We start from the raw sequence: 20,369 nt of genomic DNA, 5'->3' as shown, positions 1-20,369 counted from the left end.
AAAAAAAAAAAAAAAAAGTAAAAGAGGAGGATATATATATATATTTTTTTTTTGAGACGAAGTCTCGCTCTGTCGCCCGGGGCTGGAGTGCAGTGGCCGGATCTCTCAGCTCAGTGCAAGCTCCGCCTCCCGGGTTCACGTCATTCTCCTGCCTCAGCCTCCGGAGTAGCTGGGATTACAGGCGCCCGCCACCTCGCCCGGCTAGTTTTTTGTATTTTTTAGTAGAAACGGGGTTTCACCGTGGTAGCCAGGATGGCCTCGATCTCCTGACCTCGTGATCCGCCCGTCTCGGCCTCCCAAAGTGCTGGGATTACAGGCTTGAGCCACCGTGCCCGGCCAAGAGAAGGATATTTGAACACACCCAAAGACACCAGGGGTGTACGTACACAGTGGGCCGACCATGTGAAGACACAGCAAGAGTGTGGCCATCTGCAAGCCAAGGAGAGAGTCCTCAGAGGACACCAACCCTGCTGGCACCTCGATATTGGACTTCCAGCCTCCACAGTTGAGAGGAAATAGGTATTTGCTGTTTAAGTAATCCAGTCTGTGCTATTTTATGACAGCCCTAGCAAGCCAATCATGCAGTACTGATGTCAGTATTTGATGTACTTTCTGTGTTTGGTCAAAAGGTTTTCCATTTCGCTCTGATTTATTACTTTTAGCCGAAAGCAGACTATGCAGCAAGGTACACAAGAAAACAAGATATCCAAAGAAGGCAGTGTTCTTTCTTAGGTCCGGTAAATTACTTGGGCTTCTTAATATTTGTTCAGTCTTGGGCTGGCATCTCATCTCAAGGTGCACAGAGAGGGGGATTAGAGATTATTATTCTCCTGGTTAGCTGGCATACAGAATTACCTTCCTTGTCCTCAGATATCCCAATAAGTTTTTCTTTGGTTCAAAGTTTCTGTGTATGGATTGCCACCTCAAATGTTCCCTGATTTGTTCTTATTCTTCTTTTTACTAAGGTTCCTACAGGTCACTTTATTTCTAGTGTAGTAAAAATACATCGTATTTACATCAGAGTAATTCATTGCCCTGGTATAGTGATTAGAATTACAATAAAGCTGGTTCCATCCAGGACTACTTTTGTAGATTTTCCCAGTGTGACTTCCAACTTCCTGAGATTGTGCCCTGATCATCCTGATGCAACAGAATCATTTCATTTTTTCAGCCACTGATTTCTTCACTCTTTAGGATGGGCTATTTTGAAAGATCTGACCTTGGCCGGGTACGGTGGCTCACGCTTGTAATCCCAGCACTTTGGGAGGCTGAGGAGGGCAGACCACTTGAGGTCAGGAGTTCGAGACCAGCCTGGCCAACACAGTGAAACCCCCCTCTCTACTAAAAATACAAAAAAAATTAGCCAGGCATGGTGACGGGCACCTGTAATCCCAGCTACTCAGGAGGCTGAAGCGGGAGAATCACTTGAACCTGGAAGGCAGAGGTTGCAGTGAGCCGAGATCACGCCACTGCTCTCCAGCCCAGGCAACAGGCGAAACTCCATCTCAAAAAAAAAAAAAAATAAAAAAATAAAGATCTGACCTCACCATAACCACTGTATGTAGAATTTATCAGTTTAACTCTTAGAGATCAACTTAACCAATTCCTCTCATTTGCCCATCCATATGAGTAGTTTTAAGCCTTGCTTACAGAATATAATCACAATCCTAGAGAGCTTTTTAAAAAATGCCTCACCCCAGACATCCCCATGTTTAAGTTTCTGGGATTGAGAACCTCTGATCTACATTTGCTGTTGTGCAATATCATTTCATACACAAGCTCAGCACTATGAGATGGACACCTCCCAAGCAGATGGGAAAATTACATTTGATAGCCACATTAGTTTCCTGTTCCTGCTGTAACAAATCAACACAAAATGGCTTAGAACAACACAAACTGTTTTTTTTCTTTGAGACAGGGACTCACTCTGTCACCCAGGCTGGAGTGTAGTGGCATGATCTTGGCTCACTGCAACCTCAGCCTCCCAAGTAGCTGGGACTGGCATGCACCAACATGCCCAGCTAACTTTTTTGTATTTTTTGCAGAGATGGGGTTTCGCCATGTTGCCCAAGCTGGTCTCGAACTCCTGGGCTCAAGCCATCTACCTGCCTCCGCCCCCCAAAGTGCTGGGATTATGGTATGAGCCACTGTGCCTGGCCACAAGTTAATTTGTTTATAGTTCTGGAGGTCAGAAGTCCAAAATGAGACCCAGTGCTCTGAAGTCAGGGAGGCAGCAGGGCTAGTTCCTTCTGCAGGCAGTGAGAGAAAAATCTGCCTGCTTAATTTTTCCAGCTTCTAGTGGCCACCTATATTCCTTGGCTTGTGGTCACTTCCTCTGCCTTCAAAGAGTGCCTCTCCAATCTCTGCCTCTGTCATCACACTGTCTTCTCCTCTAACTCTGACTTCTCCTGTGTCCCTCTGATAAGGATCATAAGATTACACTGAGCATAATCACACTGAGCCCTCTTGAACAATCCGGACAATCTCCTGGACTCAAGATCTTTAAAATAATCAACATTTGCAAAGTCCTTTTTGTCATATAAGGTAACATTTGCAGCCTCTGGAGATTACAGTGTGGGCATGTCTGAGAGCCATTATTCAGCATATTACAGTAACTTTTTTTTTTTTTTGAGACAGAGTCTCGCTCCGTCACACAGGCTGGAATACAGTGGTGCCATCTCAGCTCACTGCAACCTCTGCCTCCCGGGTTCAAGCAGTTCTCGTGCCTCAGCCTCCTGAGTAGCTGGGACTACAGGCACATGCCACCACGCCCAATTAATTTTTGTATTTTTAGTAGAGACGGTGTTTCACCATGTGAGCCAGGCTGTTCTCTAACTCCTGGCTTCAAGTAATCCACCCTCCTTGGCCTTCCAAAGTGCTAGGATTACAGGCATGAGTCACTATGCCCAGCCCTTACAGTAACTTTTGACAGAAAGTATATAAGAGTAGAAAGATTAATCAGAATTTCATTGAATTCTATTTCATTTATTTCAAGATACCTAACTTATAATGTAATATTGAAGCATGAAACCCAAAGTTATATACATAAAGCTTGTTTGATGGAGGAACCTCAACTAAGATATAAATGTGAAATGGTTTTGTTGATTTCAATACCTGCTACCATCGAGTTCTGTGAAACCCTTTTTTTCCAGGGTAGCAGGGTCTTCATTAATGAAATATTAGTCCAGTTCCATGATATTTGTGTCATTTTCAGTCACTGAAACACTTTTGACCAGGCATGGTGGCTCATGTCTATAGTCCCAGGACTTTGGGAGGCCAAGGCAGGAGGATCACTTGAGCCTAGGAGTTTCATACCAGCCTGGGCAGCATAGCAAGACCCCCATCTTTACAAAAAATTTAAAAATTAGCTATGTGTTGTGGTGTGTGCCTTTGGTTCCACCTACGCAGGAGGCTGAAGTGGGAGGATCAGTTGAGCCTGGGAGGTTGAGGCTGCAGTGAGATATGACCATGTCACTGCACTCCAGCCTGTGCAATAGAGCAAGACCTTGTCTCAAAAAAATAAAAAATGTTTAAAAAATCACTTTCTGGCTGGGTGCGGTGGCTCAAGCCTGTAATCCCAGCACTTTGGGAGGCTGAGGCGGGCGGATCACGAGGTCAGGAGATCGAGACCATCCTGGCTAACACAGTGAAACCCTGTCTCTACTAAAAATACAAAAAATTAGCCAGGCGTGGTGGCGGGTGCCTGTAGTCCCAGCTACTTGGGAGGCTGAGGCAGGAGAATGGTGTGAACCCAAGAGGTGGAGCTTGCAGTGAGCCGAGATGGCACGACTGCACTCCAGCCTGGGCGACAGAGCGAGACTCCACCTCAAAAACAAACAAAGGAACGAACAAACAAAAAAAACACTTTCGGCTGGGCGCGGTGGCTCAAGCCTGTAATCCCAGCACTTTGGGAGGTCGAGACGGGCGGATCATGAGGTCAGGAGTTCGAGACCATCCTGGCTAACACGGTGAAACCCCGTCTCTACTAAAAAATACAAAAAACTAGCCGGGCGAGGTGGCGGGCGCCTGTAGTCCCAGCTGCTCAGGAGGCTGAGGCAGGAGAATGGCGTGAACCCGGGAGGCAGAGCTTGCAGTGAGCTGAGATCCGGCCACTGCACTCCAGCCTGGGCGACAGAGCAAGACTCCATCTCAAAAAAAAAAAAAAAAAAAAAAAAAAAAAAACCACTTTCTTGGGGTTGGATATGATGAATAAAAAGAAAAAAAATTTTTTAAAAACCTTTCAGTTATTAAGTTTAGAATTTAGAAATATAATACTCTATAATGAAAAAGTAGTTTATAATAAAATATATAATCAACATGTAAATGTTCACTTTAAACGTTTGAATTATACTTGATTCAAAGCTCTCCCATTCCAGTGATAGTCAGGGGTGGTTTTCGATTCTGACAGATTCAGGTTTCAACACTGACCAGCCATCAGTTTCCTCCCTGTGGCAATAGCCTAAAACTTGGCTGTTTCATGGGGTTGCATTTATTGGATTTTAGAGAGCTCTATGGGTGTTGGTCTCTGGCCAGTCCTTTGTCATAAAGATAGAGCTGAGGCTCAAACTTTTACTCCATCCCCACAACCTCTTGCTTTTGGGGAGTTCTCATCCAGCAGTCCCTTATTGGGGGAAGGTCATGGGTGGTTACTTACAAGATGGTTTGGGTTCCAGCCACTTTCTGAATTGTACTTGCTTCACCAAATGGTGGGAATGCCAGCTGTCTGCAGACACTCTAGCATCACCCTGCACCCCTTTCTCACCAACCAGCAGCATAAGGCCTGGCTATCAGGCTCTCTGCTGGTTCCATGGCTCAGCAATTAGATTAGATGTAATCAGCAGCTCCAGTTTTACTTGCGGGCAAAGATACTTTGGTCACATCTGATCCTGCAAGGAGAAGGGAGTGTATATAAAATGCCCTGCTTTTCTCCCAAAAAAAGATAAAGCAGATAGGAATCAGTACCATAAGGCCAGCATTCTCCCAAATGTACTCTCTTGTCCTATCGCTAGCCTACTTTTGACAGTGGAAGATGTTCTTGTGTCTGATCTTATAAAACCGTGTCCCTTAGCAAACCCTGCAGGAAGGAAACTGAGCTGGAGTTACTCTGAAACTAAAATGTGACTGTGGGTCCTGGTAACCAGGAAATGGGAAAGATCTCATCTACCACATCTCATTTAGCAAGTTACACACACCATTTCTTCCTGTTATTTATTACTAGATTCTCACAATTTTTTTTTTTTTTTTTGAGATAGAGTTTCACTCTTATTACCCAGGCTGGAATGCAATGGCGTGATCTCGCCTCACTGCAACCTCCATCTCCTGGGTTCAAGTGATTCTCCTGCCTCCCACTCCCAAGTAGCTGGGATTACAGGCACGCACCACCACGCCCAGCTAATTTTTGTATTATTAGTAGAGACGGGGTTTCACCATGTTGGCCTGGATGGTCTCGAACTCCTGACCTCAGATGATCCACCTGCCTTGCCTCTGCCTCCCAAAGTGCTGGGCTAACAGGCGTGAGTCACTGCACCTGGCCAAGACTCTCACTATTTTGAAAAACAATGGATCTTAAGATAAACTTAATTTTCAATCTTTTTTTTTTTTTTTCGAGACAGAGTCTTGCTCTGTCCAGGCTGCAGCGCGGTGGCGCGATCTCAGCTCACTACAATCTCCGCCTCCCATGTTCAAGTGATTCTCCTGCCTCAGCCTCCTGAGTAGCTGGGATTATAGGCATCTGCCACCACGCCCAGCTAATTTTTGTATTTTTAGTAGAGATGAGATTTCACAATGTTGGCCAGGCTGGTCTTGAACTCCTGACCTCAGGTAATCCACCCGCCTTGGTCTCCCAAAGTGCTGGCGTTACAGGCATGAGCCACCGTGCCTGGCCTCAATCTCATAAGGAATTCAAAAGAATAGAGAAAAGCCCACAAGCGTATGAGAAATCTCATGGCACAGTACAAATTTGATAAGTGATATATCAAACCAAAGTATCCTTATAACAATTTTTTTTTTGAGAAAAGCTCTCACTCTGTTGCCCAAGCTGGAGTGCAGGGCTGTGATCTCAGCTCACTGCAGCCTCAACTTCCCAGGCTCAAGTGATCCTCCAAACTCAGCCTCTCGAGTACCTGGGACCACACGTGCACACCATCACACCCACATAATTTTTTTATTATTTGTAAAGATGAGGTCTAGCCATGTTGCCCAGGCTGGCCTTAAACTCCTGGGCTCAAGTGATCCTCTCGCCTCAGCCTCCCAAAGTGCTGGGACTGCAGATGTAAGACACTGTGCCCAGCCTATTTTTGATTTGTTTCTGGAGAAGGGGCCTCACTGTGTTACCCAGGCTGCAGTGCAGCAGCTATTCACAGTGAGATCATAGGACACTACAGCCTTGAACTCCTGGCCTCAAATTATCCTCCCTCCTCAGCTGAGGAGTAGCTGGGACTACAGGTTTATATGTCACCTTGCCTGGCCTAATAATATTTTAAATTAATAAAGTCTCAAAAACTTGAAAAAGAAGAACAAAGTTGGAGGACTCACACTCCCTGATTTCAAAATGTACCACAGAGAAAGAGTAACCAAGACAGTGTGACACTGGCATAAAAATAAACATATAGATTAGGCCAGGCGAGGTGGATCACGCCTGTAATCCCAGCACTTTGGGATGCCGAGGTGAGCGGATGGCCTGAGATCAGGAGATCAAGACCAGCCTGGCCAACATGGTGAAACCCAGTCTCTACTAAAAATATAAAAATTAGCCGGGCATGGTGGCACACACCTGTAGTCCCAGCTACTCGGGAGGCTGAGGCAGGAGATCGCTTGAACCCAGGAGACAGAGGTTGCAGTGAGCCAAGATCACACCACTGCACTCCAGCCTGGGTGACAGAGCAAGACTTCACCTCAATAAACAAACAATCAAATAAACATATAGATTAATGTAATAAGCGAATTCAAAAATAAACATTCATATTAATAGTCAAATGATTATTAACAACTCAATAGGGAAAGAATGGTCTTTTCAACACATGTTGCTTGGATGACTAGATAACTATATGCAAAAGAATTAAGTAGGACCCCTATCTAAAATCATATAGAAAAAATGTATATTTTTTAAGTCACAGAAACTTTTATTGGAAAGGAATGAGCTGCAGCTAAGTGATGACCACTGCACGTGACCACATGGGTGAGGTGGGTGTACAGGTAGGCACCAAGGGCTAGCCCAAGACCAGAGCTGGTGACTGCTGGGGCCTGATTGCAAGGCCTTGGGTCATAGGCCCTTCGGGCTGGCGTGTGTGGGCCTAGTAGAAATACAAAAACTCTGGGCTGGGCGCGGTGGCCACGCTGGCACACACCTGTAATCCCAGCACTTTGGGAGGCCGAGGCAGGCGGATTACCTGAAGTCAGGAGTTCCAGACCAGCCTGGCCAATGTGGTGAAACCCTGTCTCTGCTAAAAATATAAAATTAGCCAGGCGTGGTGGCAGGCGCCTGTAATCCCAGCTACTCGGGAGGTTGAGGCAGGAGAATCACTTGAACCCAGGAGGCAGAGGTTGCATTGAGCCAAGATTGCGCCGTTGCACTACAGCCTGGGCTACAAGAGTGAAACTCTGCCTCAAAATAAATAAATAAATAAATAAACAAACAAATAAGTTGCCTGTTGAATTCCTGGGCTCCTCTAGCCCATTTCCCACCTTCCTATCTCCTCCTACCCCTTCCCCGCTTCCTATCCCTTCCACACCTTCCCCCAGCCCAACACTACACCTGGCTAATTAATTTTTTGTTGTTTGTAGAGACTGGGATCTTACTGTGTTGCCCAAGTTAGTCTCGAACTCCTGGCCTTAAGCAAACCTCTGGCCTTGGCCACCAAAAGTGCTGAGATTACAGGCATGAGTCACCACATCTGGCCATAAATTTCTTGAATTTTATCCTTCTACTGTGGTTGTGTGTAAGTCAATATTCTTGTTCTAAGAAAACACAAACTGAAGTGTTTTGGGAGGAAGTGTTATAGTATCTGAAATTTACTCTCAAATATCTGTTTAAAAAGAGAAAAAATAGAATGTTAAATGAAATGTGGCTAATGCTAACAATTGTTGTATCCAGGTAAAATGTACACACAGGTTTATGGGCTTAAGCTTGCAACTTTATGTAGTTTGAAATTATTTTTAAAAAGGTTAAAGTAAAACAAACACTGTTGAGTGAACAGCAAATATAGAATCAACAGCGTTAGGCCGGGCGCAGTGGCTCAAGCCTGTAATCCCAGCACTTTGGGAGGCTGAGGCGGGCGGATCACGAGGTCAGGAGATCGAGACCATCCTGGCTAACACGGTGAAACCCTGTCTCTACTAAAAATACAAAAAACTAGCCGGGCGAGGTGGCAGGCGCCTGTAGTCCCAGCTACTCGGGAGGCTGAGGCAGGAGAATGGCGTAAACCCAGGAGGCGGAGCTTGCAGTGAGCCAAGATCACGCCACTGCACTCCAGCCGGGGTGACAGAGCAAGACTCCGTCTCAAAAAATAAATAAATAAATAAATACATAAAATAAAAAGTAAAAAAAAAAAAAAAAAAGAAATCAACAGCGTTAGCTTGGGTAACATGGTGAAACTCTGTCTCTACAAACAATACAAAAAATTAGCCGGGCATTGTGGCTCATGCCTGTAGTTCTAGCTACTCGGGAGGCTGAGGTGGGAGGATTGCTTCAGCCTTGGAGGTGGAGTTTGCAGTGAGCCAAGCCTCACTACACCCTCCGCCTGGGAGACTGAGCGAGACCCTGGCTCAAATAAATATAGAAGAAAAAAACAACTTTCATATATTACAACCAGCTGAAAAGTATAATGGAAATATTTTAACACACCATAAAAGTATCTGAAGAGGAAGATATCTTTAGAAAGCACTGACTTGGGCCAGGTGCAGTGGCTTAGGCCTCTAATCTCAGCACTTTAGGAAGCCGACGTGGGCGGATCACCTGAGGTCAGGAGTTCGAGACCAGCCTGGCAAATGTGGTGAAACCCCGTCTCTACTAAAAATACAAAAATTAGCTGGGCATGATGGCAGGCACCTGTAATCCCAGCTACTCAGGAGGCTGAGGCAGGAGAATTGCTTGAACCCAAGAGGTGCAGGTTGCAGTGAGCCAAGATCATGCCATTGCATTACAGCCTGGGCTACAAGAGCAAAAGTCCGTCTCAAAAAAAAAAAAAGAAGAAGAAGAAAGTACCGACTTGGCTTAGCTGACTTCCATCTCAGATAAGCCACTTCTTATGTAACTTTGAGAGAGTTCATTACTTCTGTGTTTTTTTTTTTTCTGTAAAATGAAGACACCAAAAGTGACCTACCTCAGAAGTTTTGAGGTTTAAATAAGCGAATGCATATAAAGTCCTTAGAATAATGCCTAGCACTCGGCCGGGCGCAGTGGCTCAAGCCTGTAATCCCAGCACTTTGGGAGGCCGAGACGGGCGGATCACGAGGTCAGGAGATCGAGACCATCCTGGCTAACACGGTGAAACCCCATCTCTACTAAAAATACAAAAAACTAGCCGGGCGAGGTGGCGGGCGCCTGTAGTCCCAGCTACTCGGGAGGCTGAGGCAGGAGAATGGCGTAAACCCGGGAGGCAGAGCTTGCAGTGAGCTGAGATCCAGCCACTGTACTCCAGCCTGGGCGACAGAGCGAGACTCTGTCTCAAAAAAAAAAAAAAAAAAGAATAATGCCTAGCACTCAATAAATGTAAACTGGGAGCATAAAGATTCAGGGCAATGTGAATTGATGCTCTGGGTAGCAAATACATGAAAGGAAGGTATTACTATAGAAAGGTTTAAAAATATACCTAAAGAATACTAGCTGGGCGCGGTGTCTCACACCTGTAATCCCAGTACTTTGGTAGTCAAGGCAGGCAGATTGCCTGAGGTCAGGAGTTCGAGACCAGTCTGGCTAACATGGTGAAACCCTGTCTCTATGAAAAATACAAAAATTAGCTGGGCATGGTGGCGAGCACCTGTAGTCTCAGCTACTTGGGAGTCTGAGGCAGGAGAATCACTTGAACCTGGGAGGCAGAGGTTGCAGTGAACAGAGATGGCATCACTGCACTTCAGCCTGGGCGACAAAGCGAGACTGCATCTCAGAAAAAAAAAAAAAAAAAGATACTAAAGGACATGTGAATTAATGTTTTCATTTATAAATTGAACATGATTGCAATAAAAATAAGTTGCTATTTTGTTGTTTTTGGTTTTTGTTTTTTTTGAGACGGAGTCTTGCTCTGTCACCCAGGCTGGAGTGCAGTGGCTCGATCTCGGCTCACTGCAAGCTCTGCCTCCCAGGTTCATGCTATTCTCCTGCCTCAGCCTCCCGAGTAGCTGGGACCACAGGTGACCACCATCATGCCCAGCTAATTTTTGTATTTTTAGTAGAGACGGGGTTTCACCATATTGGCCAGGCTGTTCTCAAACTCCTGACCTCGTGATCCACCCGCCTTGGCCTTCCAAAGTGCTGGGATTACAGGCGTGAGCCACCACGCCTGGCCAGTAAGTTGCCTTTTTTAACTAGTCAGTGATTCTCAAGTTCATACAGAAAAATAATAAAAGTTAGCTTTGCTACTAGAAACGATTTGTAAGTTACAACGAATGTTCCGCTGGGCACAGTGGCTCATGCCTCTAATTCCAGCACTTTGGGAGGCTGAGGCAGGTGGATGATCTGAGGTCAGGAGTTCAATACCAGCCTGACCAACATGGTTAGACCCCCATCTCTACTAAAAAATACAAAATTATCTGGGCGTGGTGGCACGTGCCTGTAATCCCAGCTACTCAGGAGGCTGAGGCAGGAGAATTGCTTGAATATGGGAGGCAGAGGTTGCAGTGAGCCGAGATTGTGCCACTGCACTCCAGCCTGAGCAACAAGAGCAAAACTCCATCTCAAAGAAAAAAAAGGCCGGGCGCGATGGCTCAAGGCTGTAATCCCAGCACTTTGGGAGGCTGAGATGGGCAGATCACGAGGTCAGGAGATCGAGACCATCCTGGCTAACACGGTGAAACCCCATCTCTACTAAAAATACAAAAAACTAGCCGGGCGAGGTGGTGGGCACCTGTAGTCCCAGCTACTCCGGAGGCTGAGGCAGGAGAATAGCGTAAACCCGGGAGGCGGAGCTTGCAGTGAGCTGAGATCCGGCCACTGCACTCCAGCCCAGGCGACAGAGCAAGACTCCTTCTCAAAAAAAAAAAAAAAAAAGAAAAAAGAAATATAACCAATGCTCAAGTCTACCCCACGTTGTACTTGCTGACAGACCATATTAGATTTAGTTCTTCAGTGGGGTAACTTCTGATGACCAAACTTGGCAGTGTGGTCCTGCACTCCAGCCTGGGCAACAAAGTGAGACCCCATCTCAAAAAAACAAAAAACAAAAACCACAAAGAAATCACTGGATAGCGTCTTCTTGGGTTATTACATATTATGCAGATATCCTTTCCAATTCTCCCTGTGATATTATGAAATATATTTGTTCTTAGTCACCATTTCCTGTCATATAGCTCCTAAAAATCTTCGAAATCTCTGGAGTGATAACTTTTGTATGCTAATGCTGGCTAGAGGCTCCAAGATAGCCTCAGGATGTGCGCTGGTTGCCAGGAGAAACCACCAAGTGACTGGAGGGTTGAAAGTTTCACTCCCATTCCAGGACCTTGGCGGAAGGGACAGGGGCTGAAGGCTGAGTTGATAAACCAATGGCCAGTGATGTAATCAATCATGCTGACCTAATGAAGCTTCCCTGAAAACACAAAAGGAGTTCTGAGGGCTTCTGGATAGCTGCACACATGGAGGCTCCTTAAGGGTGGTTCACCCTGCTTGTCTTTTCTCCTATACCTCACCCTATGCATCTCTTCCATCTGGTTGTTCATCTGTATCCTTTGTAATATCCTTCACAGTAAGGTGCGTCCCTGAGTTCTGAGTCACTAGGGCAAATTAATCAAACTCAAGCAAGGGGTCAAGGGAACCCTGATTTGTAGCTGGTCAGTCAAAAGCACAGGTAAGACAACCTGAAGCTCGTGATTGGCATTAGAAGTGCAGGCAGTCTTGTGGGACTGAGCCTTCAACCTGTAAAATCTGGAGTTATTTCCAGGTAGATAGTGCTGGAATTGAATTAGACACCCAGCTGATATGTAAGGGCAGAATTGCTTGCTTGGAGGCCAGGCACCGTGGTTTACACCTGTAATCCCAGCACTTTGGGAGGCCAAGAAGGGCAGATCATCTGAAGTCAGGAGTTTGAGACCAGCCTGGCCAATATGGTGAAACCCTGCCTCTATTAAAAATACACAAATTAGCCAGGAATGGTGGCAGGCACTTGTAATCCCAGCTACTCAGGAGGCTGAGGCAAGAGAATCGCTTGAACCCAGGAGGTGGAGGTTGCAGTGAGCCAAGATAGTGCCATTGCACTCCAGCCTGGGCAAGAAGAGTGAAACTGTCTCAGAAAACAAAACAAACAAAAAATAATTGCTTGCTTGGTGTGAGGACCCCTGCATATTTCCTATCAACAACATACAAAGCTCCACTTCTGTTCTACCTCCTTCCGATTTTCCCATCTCTAATGGGAAGCTGACATTTGCAAATACCTGTGCCTATGTTTCCAATCTCACCAAAATGTACAGTGAAGTTTCTTCCCAGTGGGAAGATATCACAAAATATTAGAATGCCAGATATTTACATTCTAGGAATGTAATGATGAAACTATTGTTCGTCTAATTGTTAGCAAGAACAAGAAAATCAAGAACAATTTTTAAAAGGTACTCAAATGTCAACTTTATTGTTTCTATATAAACACCTTTTTGTACTGAAAACTGTAAAAATAACGTTTGCTGTGACTGCAATCCAAATTTTTGAAAGCCAGAAAATCTAGTTATTATGCTATAGCCAAACTACCTAATGCTTTCTTTATCCACAAGTAACTTTGCTTCAATTTCTTGATGTTGGGTTTCATCTCACTGACTTTGGGCTTCTCAGACACATGGGAATACTTATGTCTTTGGGTCAAATCAAACAGTAAAGCTAAAGTTATTCAAATACATTCAAATGACACATATCCCATACAAATGACTAGTATCATAGTAGGAAGAAAAAGATACAAGAAGAAAAATACATCCTAGAACTTGTTAATATTATTGGTGTACAGTCTATACTAGCATAGAATAGCTTTCACAACCTGCTATATAATAGATTACCAGCAAGAAGAAAAAGGTGCAAGAACAAGTTTTATGGCTGAAGTGGCTTGGTGTCATAATTCCCTATTCTAGCATTCTCAGAAGGGTCCCATCCGTTAGACACGCAGAAACTGCAGGGACATTTGAATGGTCTTGATTCCTTCTGAAAAAAAAAAAAAAGATGAAATGGATTAATTGGAATATTGTACCCCAGAGAAATGTAATAAACCCTCAACTATAATGTTTATTTAGGTAAGTGTTGGAACGGGGAACTCACACAAAAAGGGCATCAAGGCCAAAAGCAAAACATTTTAGCAGATAAAAAAGAGGGAGGATGGAAATATGGGTAGCACAGAATGGCAGCTTGCGGGTCATTTTGTAATGGTAACAAGTGCAGATTGTCAATAAAACATTCTAGTTTCCGTTCTCCGAATGCCTTAACTGTAACTCATTCTGCTGCTAGACACTGCTGAAGCGTTTGTCCTCTCACTATACGGTGCTACCGTGAAGGTATCTGTGACAGCACGTGAAAGTATAAACCTAACACCAAGAGTGACCCCTAGTGTAAACTACGAACTCTGGATGATAATCCTGTCAGGGTAAATTCATCGGCTGCCAAGTGTGCAATTCTGGTGTGTGACGTTGACAGTAGAGGCAGCATGTGTGGGTGAAGGGCATATATCGGAACTCTACACTTTCTGCTCAATTTTGCTATGAACATAAAACTGCTCTGAAAAATAAAGAATATATTTAAAGAATATATTTTTTAAAACTACAAACATGAACTGACTTATCCAGAGCTCCTGGGGATTCAGAAAGTCCAAGCAAATTCCCTATTCTGACAAAAGGAAACAAACCAGATAGATACCCATCCACATATATAGCCAAAAAGAAAAAGAAAAAAAATTATACTTACCCTAACTCCCTTAAGCCCAGTGTTTGTTAGTATTCTTTCATGCTTCATGGGAAGAAAAAAATATGTTTATTGAAACCTCTATCAAGAAAAAGATTACTAATATTACACATCAATATAAGGGAGAGAAACTAGGGAATCTGTTTGTTATTGAGACAGGGTCTTTCTCTGTTGCCCAGGCTGGATTGCAGTGGAGTAATCATGGCTCACTGCATCACTGCAGCCTCAACCTCCCAGACTCAAGTGATCCAGCTGTGTCAGCCCTCAGCCACCCGCCCCACAGCAGCTGGGACTTACAGGCATGTACCACTACACCCAGCTAATTAATTTTTTGTAGAGATGGTTAATTTTATTAATTTTTTATATTGCCTAGGCTGGTCTGGAACTCCTGAGCTCAAGTGATACTCCTATCTCAGCCTTCCAAAGTGCTGGGATTACAGACGTGAACTGGGGAGTCTTTTTTTTTTTTTTTTTTGAGACCGAGTTTCACTCTTGTTGCCCAGGCTGGAGGGCAATGGCACAATCTCGGCTCACTGCAACCTCTGCCCTCCAGGGTTTAAGCGATTCTCCTGTCTCAGCCTCCCAAGTAGCTGAGATTACAGGTGCCCGCCACCAGGCCCAGCTAACTTTTTATATTTTTAGTAGAGACAGGGTTTCACCATGTTGGCCAGGCTGGTCTGCGCTCCTGCCCTCAGGTGATCCACCTGCCTCAGCCTCCCAAAGTGCTGGGATCACAGGCCTCAGCCACTGCACTGGGCCTAGAGCTAGGGAATCTTAATTAGGTCTTAATTTATAAGTGTCACTCCCTGGAATTGGGCAGCCCCCGCCCACATCACATCAACATACCGTGCGAACTCTGCCGAGTAACATGTATCTGAATCTTGCCATCCTTTCTCTCTGCACAGACAGCAATGTTCTTACTCCTCTTCTCCTGTAAATCAAGTCATCTCTGATTTCCCTGAGGACTGGTGCTCTTGCAGCAATTCCATCTATCACTCGATGGAGTGACTCTTCTGGTAGAGGGGAAGGGGATTCGTTACTGGCGTTGATAGTCAAGTTACTAAGGTTCTTTATCAACATCTCCGAACAGATTTCAGAGGCCCCTGAAAGGGAAAGTTAAAAACCATTACATGAAGGGGATCTTCAACATTCACACTTCAACTAGGTCTGCCCTTAAGCAGGGGAATAGACAGCTGTGTGGGAAATTCCTCAGAGTGGAAGGTTACAGTAAACAATGCACAACCTCTAGTCTTTTCTCAAAAAGAAAGTTAGCCTGGTGCGGTGGCTCACACCTGTAATCCCAGCACTTTGGGAGGCCGAAGCGGGGAGATCACCTGAGACCAGCCTGACCAACGTGGAGAAACCTCATCTCTACTAAAAATACAAAATTAGCCAGGCGTGGTGGTGCATGCCTGTAATCCCAGCTACTGGGGAGGCTGAGGCAGGAGAATCGCTTGAACCCAGAAGGTAGAGGTTATAGTTGACCCGATTGTGCCATTGCACTCCAGCCTGAGCAACAAGAGCAAAACTCCGTCTCAATAAAAAGGCAGGAAGACGTGGCCGGGCGCAGTAGCTCAAGCCTGTAATCCCAGCACTTTGGGAGGCCGAGGCGGGTGGATCATGAGGTCAGGAGATCGAGACTATCCTGGCTAACACAGTGAAACCCCGTCTCTACTAAACAATACAAAAAACTGGCCGGGCGAGGTGGTGGGCGCCTGTGGTCCCAGCTACTCAGGAGGCCGCGGCAGGAGAATGGCGTGAACCCAGCAGGCGGAGCTTGCAGTAAGCCGAGATCCGGCCACTGCACTCTAGCCTGGGCGACGGAGCAAGACTCTGTCTCAAAAAAAAAAAAAAAAAGGCAGGAAGTCAAGGCAGGAAGAAATCACTTGTACAGAGGCACATGGTAACACCACTGACCCTTGAACAACACAGGTTTAAACTGTGGGTCCCACTTACACGAGAATTTTTTCCAACCAATCACAAAATTCGAAATCCCCACACACATTATCAACTTTTCTGAAGGTTTCTCAGGGCCCACTGTGGTACTACTTGACCATTTACAGATGTTGGGGATGTCCTGGAACCAATTCCCAGAGTATAACCGAGGGATGACTGCAATCCCTTGGTCTCTAGACTGTTATTTTTTGAAACAGGGTCTCACTCTGTCATCCAGGCTGCAGTGCAGTGGCACGATCATGGCTCATTGCAGCCTCCAACTCCCAGGCTCAAGCGATCCTCCCACCTCAGCGTCCAGAGTAGCTGGGACTACAAGCGTGTGCCACACCCTGCCCTGAGCTACCTTTTACTGTTCTCTTACACTTAGAGATCCACTGAGTGTCTCACAAGCATTACCTACTGTGCATTCTGTGGAATCTTGTGAAACAGACAAGAAAAACCCATATACTATTTTCTCCCAGAATCCTCATCCTTAAGCAAAACTGGGCAGTCGAGGTGGCTGTTACCCTCTCCAGTTAGCCCTAATTTAGTTGCCCAGCTCCTTTATGGTATTAGATCTCTTCACTCAAACTCAATTATTTTGGGAAATCAACCACTCATTCTTCCTTTCTCATCCGAACTACGATGTGTATCCCATACATACGCATATCTCATATAATAAGAAGGTGATCGTTAACTCCCCCCGTATGTGTGTTTTGTTTTGTTTTTTGCCCTGTATATGTTAAAGTATTAAACATAATCAAAGTTTGAGATCGATTCTCAAAGTCTAGGGACCTGTGCACATAGAAACGAGGATCCTTTGTGGAACTATCAGGTACTAAGACGCAAGGAAAGGGAGAGACTGGGGATACGTTAATTCATTTTTCTTTCCCACTCGGATATATGGACCAGCATTCTTTCTTCTGGACGCAGGGGACACAGCCAAGATCAGGCGCACAGGGCGTCAGCGCGCCAGCGGCCCAGTTCCCAGACCTGCTGGAATCGGGAAGTCGCGGGTGTTGGCTCCAGGGTTTCTGCCGCCACCACCCTAGACACCCAGCCCCGCCGTCAGGGTCATAAATAAGACTTCAAACCACGTGGAAGGCTTCTGTGGTCAGGCCCGCGCTTGGGTGCTGCTGTAAGAAGAAAGGAGTTCCTCCACCGGAAGACCTGGCCTATCAGGGAGCAGAAATACCCCAGCAGTTTCTAGGTAAGCCGCCCTCCGGTGCAGGTCCTGCTACTAATTTACATTACGAAGCACGTTTACAGCCTCTCCCTTCCATTTCCCCGATAAAGCTGTTGGTCTGTTTATTAACATTCCTGAAGGGCACATTTAGCTGGAAAGCCAGTCTCAAAAATGTTGGCTTAGAGCCCGGCCTCGGTGGCGCACGCCTGCAGTCCCAGCTGCGCAAGGATGGCCTGAACCCAGGTGGTCGATACCAGCCTGGGCAACATGGAGAGCCCCACTGTCAAATAAATAAATAAATAAATAAATAAATCAAAATAGGCCGCGGGTGGCGGCTCACGCCTGTAATCCCAGCATTTTTGGAGGCCGAGGTGGGCGGATCACGACGTCAGGAGATAGAGACCAGTCTGGCCAACATAGAGAAACCCCATCTTAACTAAAAATACAAAAAATTTGCCAGGCGTAGTGGCACATTCCTGTAATCCCAGCTACTTTGGAGGCTGAGGCAGGAGAATGGCGGGAATCTGGGAGGCGGAGCTTGCAGTGAGACGAGATCGCGCCACTGCACTCCAGCCTGAGTGACTAAGCGAGACTCTCGTCTCAAAAAAAAAAAAAAAAAAAGAAAAAAGAAAAACTTTAGGTTCAACTTAAGTTTCTCATATTCTTTCATTTTTTTTTTTCCTCTTTTATTTGGTCTCTGTATTTGTTCCTTTTTACCGTTCCTGACATGTGTTGCTGCTGGGGTAGACGCTGATGCAACCACGCTATGAGCCGCGTTTTGTGATTCCAATTATTTCTCCCCAGAAACTGGTCTTAGAAATCTAAGCATAGTGAATAAAATAATTCTCACCACCACCATCACCGCTTTTAAAATAAAGTCTTTGACCTCTGTGTTTTCTCACTGGAGGAAGCTGGACTCCCTCTGGTTTGAGGTTTACTTAAATACGTTCCTCTTCCAAAGACTGAAGTCAACATTAAAAAAAAAAAAAAAAAAGACGGCAGCCTTTTTGACTTCCCAACCCCGCTATAGTCTTACAGTCAAGAAGGGCATTATCTGACTTACCTGAATCGTCCCGAGAATTTTCTTGGGTCAGCATTTGTGAACACTCTGGGATGGAGGTTGGATTACACTGCTGTGATGGGTCCATCTGCGTCTTGAACAACACTAAGCTTCTACTGGATCTTTGAAACCAAACAGAAACTGATGACTGACCTTCAAATTGCTACAAGGTAGCCCGGAAAGAGGCTGAAAACCCGAGCTCCAACCAATGGTCAAAGAACCGACGTAAAATATAGGTCCGGCTTCCTCTTAAAATACAGATAAGCCAATCTTCCAGGATATTTGAATGTTAATGATCCAATGATTAGAGGATTAAGGGGATCCAAATGATTAAAGGTTAATGGGCGTAGTTTAGACTAGTAGGGTAGTTCTTCATCTGCTTTGCATTAAAATAATATGTCCTATGTCATATCTGCTAGAAAATTTATAAAACGCCTCTCTTTTGTTGTTCTGTCTCCCTAAGGTTGCCTTACATATAAATTGTTTTTTTCTTGCTGTTTTTTGTTTTCCCAAACTCTACTCCTGGAGATGGCTTGTTTTGTGAACTGGGCTTAAGTGTTCTAGTGTAGAGAGGAGAATGGCAGTTTTTACCGCCCCCACCCCACCACCACCACTGCCCATAAACTCCCAATTAAGCTGAGAAAGTTTCCTTTAAGTTTTCCTTGCCTAAATCATCTTAAACCTTTGCTGCTACGAAGAAGAGAGGAAAAATGAACAAGTATCTGTTATGAACACTTTCATAGCTTGATATTTTAGGGACATGTATTTTTTATTTGTTTTATAAACTATAAACCTAACAGTACCTAACATTTCTGAGCAGCTGAAATTAACTAAACTTACAAATTGCTACTCCTTCCCCGCCAAAAAATGCTTGTGTTCCTTCCTAGCAAAGCACACCAACATTTAACCACTGATTGTCTACAGGAGGTGGAAAAACAAGTCCCCAGCTGCCCCTCTCATCTTTTTCCCTCTTACTCAAATATGCACCCTCCCCCATTCTCTCTCTAGGTGGAAACCACGAGAAAATACTCAAAGGCAATCTTGTTTGGGTTTGGTAAAAAGCGAAAATTGAAGTTATTATTTAAGAAATATTTTCGTAGAGAATGAGCAACCAGCCGGGCGCGGTGGCTCAAGCCTGTAATCCCAGCACTTTGGGAGGCCGAGACGGGCGGATCACGAGGTCAGGAGATCGAGACCATCCTGGCTAACACGGTGAAACCCCGTCTCTACTAAAAAATACAAAAAACTAGCCGGGCGACGTGGCGGGCGCCTGTAGTCCCAGCTACTCGGGAGGCTGAGGCAGGAGAATGGCGTAAACCCGGGAGGCGGAGCTTGCAGTGAGCTGAGATCCGGCCACTGCACTCCAGCCTGGGCGGCAGAGCCAAACACCGGCTCAAAAAAAAAAAAAAAAAAAAAAAAGAGAATGAGCAACCATAGACATAGACTGTGTCCCAACACTTTATGCAAGTGATTCTCAAAAGTGTGGTCTCCAGGATGGCTTAATCACCCAGGAGGTGATTGCAGTGACCTATGACCATGCCACTGCACTCCAGCCTGGAAGACAGGGCAGGACCCTGCCTCTTACAAAAAAAAAAAAAAAAAAAAAGTGCGGACTACAACAAGCACCTAGTTAACTTAGATACACAAATTCTGAGCTCCGACCCAGCCCTGCTGAATCAAAGACTGCGGCCCAGTGGTCAAGGCTTTAACAAGCCTCCCAGGCAATTCTGCACTTAGCCAGAAGAACTAGAAGCAGCCCCCAGGTGATTCCGATGGGTGCTCAAGTTAAGCAGCCCTGCTTTATGGCACTGTGAACTTTCTACTTCTGTTGTTCAGCTCTTGGCTAATCTCCCTCGTGCCCTGGGAGTCTCTCTAATATCAGTCCCCAAGAATTCTACTGGAGAGATAAATACAAAAAAATCCCATTGCAGGGGGTTTAGGATTAGGAGGTGAGACAACAAAAAGGGCTGAAATAGACTCTCATTTATAAAAAAAAAACCTAGGCTGGGCACAGTGGCTCACGCCTGTAATCCCAGCACTTTGGGAGGCTGAGGCAGGTGGATGGCTTGAAGCCAGGAGTTCGGGACTAACCTGGCCAACATGGTGAAACA

At 45.4% G+C, this 20,369-nt stretch overlaps 1 protein-coding gene across 1 annotated transcript; it reads right to left on the bottom strand.

Moving 5' to 3' along the window:
* Window positions 1-13,216: 13,216 nt before the first annotated feature.
* DPPA3 (developmental pluripotency associated 3) lies at window positions 13,217-18,346 on the bottom strand. Its single transcript, XM_023232504.2, has 4 exons — window positions 18,262-18,346; window positions 14,924-15,180; window positions 14,081-14,122; window positions 13,217-13,327 (listed from the first exon to the last, which is right to left on the bottom strand). Exons 1-4 carry the CDS (start codon window positions 18,344-18,346, stop codon window positions 13,217-13,219), a joined length of 495 nt encoding a protein of 164 aa, XP_023088272.1.
* Between the last annotated feature and the right edge of the window lie 2,023 nt (window positions 18,347-20,369).

This window comes from Piliocolobus tephrosceles, chromosome 10 (genome assembly GCF_002776525.5).
Source record: "Piliocolobus tephrosceles isolate RC106 chromosome 10, ASM277652v3, whole genome shotgun sequence".
NCBI classification, from domain to species: domain Eukaryota; kingdom Metazoa; phylum Chordata; class Mammalia; order Primates; family Cercopithecidae; genus Piliocolobus; species Piliocolobus tephrosceles.
This window is presented reverse-complemented; position numbering and strand designations above follow the sequence as displayed.

Coding starts and splice junctions, on each gene's coding strand:
- DPPA3 (XM_023232504.2), bottom strand. CDS start 18,346: ATGGACCCATCACAGCAGTGTAATCCAACCTCCATCCCAGAGTGTTCA. Junction 15,181..18,261: donor AAATTCTCGGGACGATTCAG/GTAAGTCAGATA, acceptor TTTCCCTTTCAG/GGGCCTCTGAAATCTGTTCG. Junction 13,328..14,080: donor CTGGGCTTAAGGGAGTTAGG/GTAAGTATAATT, acceptor TTTTTTTTTCAG/AAGGAATCAAGACCATTCAA.